Source organism: Pundamilia nyererei, unplaced genomic scaffold (assembly GCF_000239375.1).
Source record: "Pundamilia nyererei isolate P.nyererei 1_Seehausen unplaced genomic scaffold, PunNye1.0 scaffold00004, whole genome shotgun sequence".
Classification (NCBI taxonomy): Eukaryota; Metazoa; Chordata; class Actinopteri; order Cichliformes; family Cichlidae; genus Pundamilia; species Pundamilia nyererei.
In genome coordinates this window covers 8621102-8630777 of record NW_005187405.1, presented here as the reverse complement: position 1 = coordinate 8630777, position 9676 = coordinate 8621102, and the positions used below count along the sequence as shown (strand labels likewise).

At 38.7% G+C, this 9676-nt stretch overlaps 2 protein-coding genes across 14 annotated transcripts in view; one reads left to right on the top strand and one right to left on the bottom strand.

The window, feature by feature from the left end:
• guk1a (guanylate kinase 1a) overlaps window positions 1-6255 on the top strand; it is an 8019-nt gene extending 1764 nt beyond the window's left edge. For 3 of the 4 annotated variants that reach the window (XM_013912104.1, XM_013912107.1, XM_005721486.2), the window contains exons 2-7: window positions 2308-2421; window positions 2599-2640; window positions 2781-3016; window positions 3186-3270; window positions 3360-3445; window positions 4276-6255. In XM_013912104.1, coding sequence (XP_013767558.1) covers window positions 2308-2421; window positions 2599-2640; window positions 2781-3016; window positions 3186-3270; window positions 3360-3445; window positions 4276-4308 — 596 coding nt within the window. In that variant the 3' untranslated portion in view covers window positions 4309-6255. Of the gene's footprint in view, window positions 1-1642; window positions 1699-2307; window positions 2422-2598; window positions 2641-2780; window positions 3017-3185; window positions 3271-3359; window positions 3446-4275 lie in introns of those variants that run through there. The other variant, XM_013912106.1, reaches the window with a different exon arrangement.
• Window positions 6256-6260: 5 nt separating this feature from the next.
• Window positions 6261-9676, bottom strand: part of obscnb (obscurin, cytoskeletal calmodulin and titin-interacting RhoGEF b) — a 59480-nt gene continuing 56064 nt past the window's right edge. For all 10 annotated transcript variants that reach the window (XM_005721487.1, XM_005721488.1, XM_005721491.1 and 7 more), the window contains 3 exons: window positions 9542-9635; window positions 9361-9403; window positions 6261-8851 (listed from right to left, as the gene is read on the bottom strand). In XM_005721487.1, coding sequence (XP_005721544.1) covers window positions 7744-8851; window positions 9361-9403; window positions 9542-9635 — 1245 coding nt within the window. In that variant the 3' untranslated portion in view covers window positions 6261-7743. The remainder of the gene's footprint in view (window positions 8852-9360; window positions 9404-9541; window positions 9636-9676) is intronic.

Here is a 9676-nt window from a genome sequence, read left to right as displayed (position 1 = left end):
AAAAAAAAAAGCTATAATGGAAAATACTATAGAGAAAACGAAGCAGCAGCTAAATTGTGTGTGTCATAATCGCCTAAAAACTGCTGAGAAAAATGTATACCAATTTGTGGATCCCTACAGAAACTGACAGACTGTTACCGGACAGAATAGAAGCTGAACTAAGAGAAGATACAGAAGTGTATATAAAAGCTTTCACGTGGTGCAAAAGCTAACTTTAGCTGCCTTTTATCCTTATTGTGTTTACTTAGTAAGAGATTTGGAAAAGCTGCACTAATCTATTTGACTACCTCCCGTCATTGTTTTTCCCCACGTTTAGTTTGTTGTATCTGTTCACCCAACATCCTGTGCGTGGTATTACAGGATTGTTACAAGATGGACCAAAGCTTTGTAACTTATTTTTTCCAGCTACATTTTCCCAGTTCAATTAGACATCAATTAGATTTTTTTTCAATTCAGTTTTAATTTTATAGCACCAAATAACAACAGCAGTTACCTCAAGGTGGTTTGTATTGACATACTCATTTTTGTTTTGTTTTGGGGCTTTTTAGAAAAATTCCAGAGACCAGGGATATTATTATAATGTCTTTTTAAGCCCATATAAGAACCAAATATGCAAAATATCAAGAAATATTTGCTTAAAAGGAGGCTGCATAAACTTTCTTTAAAGAAAAATATCCAGATTTTTATTTCTTGTAACGTTCACACTGAACATGAAGCGGATTGTCTCTGACTTTAAAAATGCAACATTGCATGTGATTTTCAAATCGCGCTTCAGGAAATGATTGCATTACATGCAATTTAGTGCACGTGGTTAAAGTCAGGCGCCATGCAGCTTCCAATAAATGCTGTGTGTTGATTATAAACTCACATGGCTCTCATTTCCTCTCATGCTGCTCAGTTTATGTAGGAAAGGTGTTCTGTGTTAATTATTTTAGTGTCTTGTGTTCTTACTTAAAGGGTGCACGCTATGCTCTTTACAGCTTGATAATTTCATACTTGGACTCTGCTAAAGTGGCTTTGCATGATTTACAGTCTCAGTCCAGCCCTGCTGGATTAAATAATCAAATATTAAACATAAAATCCTATAAATTGTTTAAAGAATCCAGTTTTTATAAAAGGAACTCCTACATCCTTTTATTAGCCATGATTCTGTTTATGGGAAGCATTTGAAAGATGATGGAGGAAAACTGCTTGGAAATCAGAAACCTCATAATAATGTGAATTTTATTCTCTGCTCTTAAAAGATCACACGAGCATCCAAACATGCAGATCAGTTTACTTTTGCTTTCATTTTAAAAGATTGCTTAGACTTTATTGGGATTCAGACACCTCACCTTGACGTAGTAGTGTAGTTAAAACTAGTGTTTTAATGCCTTTTATTATGCTGTGTTATCTTCTTTACTAGGTTCAGTGTTTTTTCGAGACACTTTGAGTGTCTTGTAATGAGAGGTTGTTTGAGCATTAGGGCTGAAACCAAAATGCATACATGGCTGCATTATAGCAAGTCACTACCAAGTCATAAGATATTTAAACTGAATCATAAGATGGAACTTTAAAAAAAATCTAGTGCAGTAAAATTGGCCCTGCCCACTCCCCGTCTCTCCACCCATCTGCTTTTAAACACAATCTGCAGACACACAATCGTTCCCTTCCTGTTGACTTGATTTTCCTGTCTGCGTCAGCTCTGTGTGTTTTGAGGTAAGGGGGTTAGGAGGAACGTGAGACTCATTGCTTAATTCTTTACTTTTGGTTGATAGTCAAGCAATTTGTAATAAAAGAAATGTGATGTAACAGGGAAGAAAAAGAGAGATGTAGAGAAACAAAGAACTCTGACTGCCTGCTCACAAGATGTTTGCAGATTTTAGTTTGAAGGCTGATGAAGGTGTAGTTTGAGTACATAAAAATATCTGTTAATTAAATTTAAGATAATTTCCTTTTCTTTCTGACACTCACATCCAGAGTTGGGTGCTTCAATTAGTAGTTGTTCCTCGACAGCACTATGGTAACTTCACAGCTTGCTTACCAGTTGATTGCTTTAGCTCTCCTGAGGGCTGTTTTGCTCTCATCATGTTTTTTTATTTTTTTTTTTAAACATTGCTGGCTTAGCATTTTATGGCGTGTCCCTCACCTCGCCGAGGCTTCTCTTTACCTGCCTTTTACTAACAAAAGAAGCAAAAACCCTTGTGACTGCACAGAGTAAAGTTGGTCCAGTGATGACTCATATTGTGTGGTTACAGATTTGCTCTGCAGCCTCGCCCATTTGTTTCCTATAACAAACCACACTCTTCTTTTCCGCTGTTATTTCAGTTATGGCTGGACCCAGGCCCGTGGTGTGTAGTGGCCCATCAGGGGTGGGAAAGAGCACTCTGCTGAAGAAGCTCATGAAGGAATATGAAGGTGTCTTTGGCTTCAGCATCTCACGTAAGTGTGTCTATGTCCCTGTAAAGAATTTCACATTACTTTTAATATTTATTATTTTGCTGTTGAGGTTTGTTAGTCATGAGTAAAGCTTTTATTTTCTCCCTAAGCGAGTAACAAATTGTTGCAGCGCCAGATTTTTAAACTCTAGTGTGACAGAAGTGTCTTTTCCGTTCTCAGATACGACAAGAAAACCCCGACCTGGAGAGCAGAACGGCATAGGTACGGCATGTCACTGCTCTTTCACAACCAATGAACCTGAAAGCAGGCTGATTAAACAGTTGGATTTTTTTCTCAATTGTCCTTTTTTGTGTACTTTCTTTCTTTCTTCTTCTTTTTTCTTTTTTCCTCCCGGGTTTCAGATTACCATTATGTTACGCGGGATGTGATGCAGGCAGGCATCGACAATGGCGATTTTATTGAGAGTGCAGAGTTTTCCGGGAACCTGTATGGGACGAGTAAAGCAGCTGTCCAAGAGGTCCAATCCAAGAACCTCATCTGTTTATTAGACATTGATATGCAGGGTGTGAAGAACATCAAAAAGACAGACCTCAACCCAATGTTCATTTCCATCCAGCCACCATCCATGGAAATCCTGGTAAGCACATAAGATTTGAAGTGTGCACAGCACGTGTCTGTAGTTTCCCATTTTTGCCACCAAACAAGTGGGTGTTATCACTAGTTAAATTTTGCATCACAGGGATCAGGTAAAACGGGTTTTGGCTTCTGAATTGCTTCTGTAGGTTGAACCTGTTCTCTTGTTTCAGGAAAAGCGTCTAAGAGGCAGAAAAACAGAGTCGGAGGAGAGCCTCCAAAAGCGTTTACAGACAGCCAAAATCGAGATGGAGTTTAGTAAGTAGCTGTGATTTGCTCTCAACAGATCAAAGTTACAAACTATAAATCTGCACGTCATAACCGACCATGAATGGATCTCTTTCTAGGCAAAGAACCTGGTGCGTTTGATGTTATAATCATCAATGATAATTTGGACGATGCTTATGCGAAGTTGAAAGACGCTCTTAAGGAGGTGAGTTACGATTTCACAACACACACTTTCTATTTATTTTTTTGTTTTTTGCAATCTGTCAGTTTAAAGTTTGGCAATTAAAGTTTTAACATTGACTTTAAATGTTATGCCAGGAACACTTTTAATTATTCAATGTATTTTATTCTAAACTAAACATCCAAATAGGGATATTTACTCTGTCTTCAAAATGACAAAACTGTGATTTATAAACAGCAATAAGACGGAGATGTTCTGCAGTTGAATAGGGGCATATCAGCAAGTGCATGCAATTTTTGTAACAAACAGGTGGAAAGTGCAAATCTGTTGCCATCTGCATACAAAGAAATTCACATCAAACAGAAATTTGATATTAACTGTTCACATTCAGTCCACCAGGACCTCATGGAACCTCTGAAACAAAAGTTCTGTCTAAACTTTATGAATCTGATGGCAATCTAATCAAACTCACCAAATTGAGAATGACTGCAGTCATTACAGGTTTCAATCATTTCAGAGAGGTTTTATATTTATAGTAAGCCCTCTGTACTAGTTGGACTTGTGTAAAATGCATTTAACCTTAGATGTTTGTCAGAAAGATGTTACTAAAAGTTGATGAAGAATAAACCTTTACTGAATCCTGTTAGCTCAAAAGGTTTTCGTCCGGTATGACTGGTAGGTTATGGATAAGAAAAATATTGGAACCGCATCCTGTAAAAAATCTACTTGCAGCCAGAGTGATTACTGTTCAGCAAACGTTGCATAGGCTTGCTTTCATGTCCTTAGTCTGTTCTTAGTTTCTTGCCACAGATCGATGTGTTCCCTGACTAATTATAAAACCTTTTTTTCTGCAGGAAATTGATAAGGTCAAGAAAGTGTCCTCATAGGAGAAAGCAGCATCATGGTCGTCGTTCAGCCACTCCACCGACACACAATTCCACTCTTGTACATTCCCTCAGATGGTGGTCTTTGAAACTAGGACAATTTCCTTCAGCAGATATACAAACAGCTTTTGTTTAGAAGTAGTTACTAATAAATAACTTAGTGTAAAGTGGGACATTTTTATTTAATTTTTTTTTACAAACAAAGTGCTTTTCACATTTTTATTTTTACACTGAAGAGGAGACACCCTGAGAACTCTTACTTGAAGTACAACTGGCATGATAAGCGGGAACAATTTGATGCAGACAGAAAATACTGTGTGCAACCGTATTCTTTTGCAAAAGTACGATTCATTGCATCATCTGGACAGACTGGTTTTTCAAGGATTAGTTTCTTTTGAGGGGGGCGGGGTTTCTTTTCGACTTTCGCAACCAGCTACACTGTGTTGATGTTTAATGTCTTAGATGCAGTGAAATACACAAGTGATGGTCAGAGTTAGAGATTAAAACCAGCACTCGGGCCCCCTTTAAAATTTGGTAAGTAGGTTTGGGCAGTATCTTAGTATCGTGTGGTACCAGGCCTTTTTTTTTTTTAGACAGTACTTTCTGTACTGTTAAAAATACAGACACTCCTTTGTGTTATGCTTATGTGATGTATTTAGGTCATATTGTAGCGCACAGCACTCGTCAGAGGGCAATTACTTCTGATTAACAGCTGAGCTGAGTGAGCTGTGAAACATGGCAGTTGCAAATATTGGGGTGGATTTCGAGTTTAGTCTCATCTCCCTAAAGATAAACAGTTTGTTTTGAAAGAGTTACGCCTAAAGATTGTCATAGTTCAAAGTGAGCACCACCTGCCTGTACCGAGTAGTGTTGCTACGCTCTGGCTGTGTAGTTAAGCCATTTATTCTGACACAACTGTTCATTGTCAAGATCAAAATAATCAGGAAAGCTGATTTTATTTTATTTTTAATTTGGCAGATAGCCGCTTAACCTAATCGTGAATCAGTGTTGTGTTCTGATAATGTTCATGAGTTTCATAAACTAATATTTCTGGTGCCAGCTAGCGAGGGTGAGCGAGATTAAGCATTCAGCCAGCTAATCTCTCACCCTCCTACCTGAAGTGTCATCTGTCATCATCAGCTTTTAGTTTATTTACACAAATGTAATCGTATACTTGGTGAAATGTGAGGAAGGTAAGAAAGACTCTATTTTGCCCAAGCCTATCAGGAACATGTGGTGACTCTTTACTTTTAGGGGATACGTATAAGTCAGCTATACCTTTGAAACAGTAACATTATTTATTCCAGAGTTGGTAAATTTTTTACCAACTCTGGAATAATATTTTTTTTTTTATTGGTATATTTTTTTTTATTATGTTATATAACTTGCCAGGTAATGTCCTGGTTCCTTACACTTTGTTTGCTGGAAAACTATAAATACTGCTGTGCTCATGTAGAATTGAATCCCATCACAGAGTTAGAAACAGTACAACTACATTGTATTCTTTTATAACACGTGTTTATTTAATGTTGTACATTTGTGAAAACTTTATATTGTGTAAGTTTCAGCTTTAGCTGTACAGTAAAATGACAGCGAATATGTTGCTTTTTTTATTGCTTAGAATTGAGAAAACAGTAAATATTTTAAAAATGTCCATTTTAGATTGGATAGCCAATTATGCCTAAATCGTTATATTCCTGTACCTTGTAACATTCATTCCTTTGCTCAGAGTACTTTATGTTCCTGATGCTACTATTTAAATTCAAGTCTCACAAATGTTACATCATGCTGAACAAATACACGAAGGCCTCTTTAAAACCAAACTAGCTGTTATAGGAATGTGCTTGTTGTAAACATGTACTCAGCACTATGACTTTTATGTTGAAACATCAGTAAATGTTACCATACAACAATGCCGAATTTGTGCTATATAAAGAAATTACTACAGAAGCTAATTATGTGGCATATTTGCAGTACTTTTATTCAATTGAACACGTTGTACTCAACCATGTTTTGTCCAAAACTACACATGTACAGTACAAGCAAGTACAATCAGTTTGTGATTTAAAATTATTACATAAAATCATCCTTTTAACAGACACCTTTTCAACACAAACACCACACATGTTTAATTAGGAAGTTACTCTAGTTACTTTTAAATTGCACTAAAAAGTTAGTAAATTTTGTCAGCTGAAGTACTTTGCATAAACATTTGCGCTCAATCAAATATAGGATGACAACTGGTTATTCTAGAGAAACACATCTGTCTTGGAGAAGCAAATACATGCAGTCACTCATCTACATATTTGTCACTTGCATAGGAATATCCCTGTAACAGCCTGGGTTTACAGGCTGTTTCACCGCACTAGCAGACACAAATGCCAAAAAAGTTGAGTAAAAAATTCAGTTAGTTGATGGTAGGAACTTGGAAACAGGCATCTGTTCACCTACCAAATGATTTGCTCGTGCAAATGTCGTGTTTATAAACTGCTCACTAAGGAATCATTCACAACACCACAAAATAATGTAGTAGAGACTTGTGATTCTCCAATTTGATTAACTAACAGCTCCTGAAACACAACAGTCCCCAAGTTTACACTACTTTTATATTCAGTGTTGCTTACTTGAAACATGCATCTCATTACCTCCCAATATTTCCAGCTCCAGGAATCCAAAGTGCCATAGCATGACCTGAATGGTACCAAAGTAAAACCTGAAAAAATATAAATCCTATTCATGTATGTTGCAATGGACTAAGGATTACATCTGGATCAGTTAATACTGGGGAGTAAAGCTGATCATTCAGCGTAGGTACACTGTTAAACATCATTGTAATTTGTTATCTCTCAAAAATGCATTTTATACCCAATAAAGACCAATAAAAAATAGACACTAGATTTCTCTGCAGTCACAAATTAATTATAACAATCATGCAAGTAAATAACTGTAATATGGTATACCAGTGGATTAACCATCACAGAAACATAAAACTGATGTTGGTAATCACCAGTACTGTTAATTTAGGGAGCTGTGACATAAACCTTACACTGGGGGTGGCAGTCTCATAAATTTGTCAATCACTGTATGTATAACCAAAAAGCATTTATTTTATTTAAAGACTTCAACTCACCATTAGATATGAAGGTTTTAATCAGTAAATGTCAGACCTTTCTTAGCTTCTGCCCATCATGCATATTGTACATCACACAACATGTATATCCCTATAGTTTCCATCTCATCTGTAAGAGACAGTAGAGTCTAACAGTCTGTCAAGAAAATATCTAAGGATGACACTATTATCTGATTGGCAGGCTAAAAATGGAATGGTTTGTCAAATGCAGTAAATGTTGCTCAGGTTACGATCTGTATTTTCATGTTTAGTGAATGTCCCTATTTAAGACTAAGAGGGTTTGTGATGCCAAATTAAATGTTTGCTTTTCACTGGTTCTGATAAAGGTCATCTCTAATTTGAAGAGTGACAGGATTGCCAACTGATGTGTAACCATAGGTCTGAGTTGACACTTTGGTTTTAAAACTCTGCTGCCTGCCCTCAACTCTCTGCACCTCTGAGCAGTACGAAGGCTTCACTTCCAGCTTTGCATGGCTCACTTGAATAGGCACGTTCCTCTCCGCCCTGGACCGAGCCTCCCTGGCCTGCGGTGGGACAGCAGATGAGAAAAGGCTGCTGGAGAGATTCTCCCTGAACCGACTGAAGAAGCCAGTCCTTTGCCGGGGCACCACATCAGGCCGGCCCACGTTGAGAAGCACCGGCTGTCCCACTGTAGAACCGCCAATCTCTCTCTGAAGCACAGAGATCTCACAAGGCTTTTCGTTAACGTGTTGCGTGTGGGAGGAGCCATAAGTCTCTCCTTCCTCTGGGACGTAATCCTCCAAGTCCTCAAGGGTTAAAACACGATCTCCTTGTTTTAGGAACACAGGCTCTTGCTTTCTTGCAGATGTATCCTCCTCGTCATCGGGTTCAAAAATTACAGTTTGTTGATCATCCAGGTCGTCGTGATCTTCTCCAGCTGTAGTGAGAACAGAAGAGAGCTCGTGCGGCTCCCCAGAAGCAGACCCAGATGCAGCATCAGTCACCTCTTCCTCCCAGGAGAGCGGCTGGCTGCTGATGTCTCCCTGCAGGTGGGCCTGTGCTTGCTCCACAAGCTTGTTGTTGGAATTGTTAGCATTTGGGTTTTCCACTGGAGACCTTTTGGGTCTCGAGGGTGTGCCTGCACGATCAGACCCTGCTGGCGAAATACCTCTCCTCCTGGACAACCTGGGAGACTTATTGACCTTATACTCGATGACCTCTTCTACTTCAACCCACCTGGGCTTGCTCTCTGTTCCCCTGGCTTCCGCCCCCTGGGGATCAGTAACATAGAGAGTTGGGATAGTGGTCTTTCTTGGAGTGGGCATCCTCCTTGTCCTGGCTGTAGGAAGCTCGGGGGTGGAAGTCTCAGAGCGGTGGACACCAGCAAGAGTCAAGCCAGGTGATCTGTGTCTTCTCATTCGAGGATTCTTCACCACGGTGGTTATAGTCTCCTCACTGGAATAAGAAGTGCAATAGGCCTATGTAAATAAAATCCACCTTGCTTGGAGTCTTGGATTTAAAAATAATATGATAGTAATAAGCTGCAGTAATTAGGCTGACAGTTGAAGTAGACAGCACCCTGATGAGAACAGCCCACCCTTTCATTATCCTTGTGATAGATTCCTTTTGCATCGAGGCTATAAATACTACACAATGCATACATGGAGCCAGAGGGGAAACACACACACACACACACACACACACACACACACACACACACATACAGAAAAATGCCCCAAAATGCCCTATGATGGGCAATGTTATCTAGTGATAAAAGCAATACCTACACAGATACATGAACCCCAAAACTGCAGTGGAACTTTATCTTAAAAGAACCCCCTTAAAGATTCCTAAAATATATATTATATAGAAATTATTTTATTAAAGTATACTGTAGTGTTAAGTTAAGAAAATCCAAGATTATTCAACATCCAACTATTCGATCTTACTTTGATCGTACTTACATGATGATGGTTTTCTTTGGTATTTTCGTCTCCTGCTCGGTAACTGTGGGAGGAACATGGACAAAGCATGATGGTTATTTTGCATTGCTAAAGCTGCACTCAAAGCATTTTCTGCTCAACAAAAACCACAAAACGTCCAAAAAAAAGAGTAAGACTGTATGGATAAAGCCAGACTTGCTACCTTCAATGGTGATGGCCTGCTCACCAGAGCGAGCCACAGCGGAGGGGAAGACCAAGTCAGCAGCACACTTTGCACTGCCCAGACGGTTCGACAACTGAAATCCAACAGATATATTTTTAGAGTCATAAATGTAAC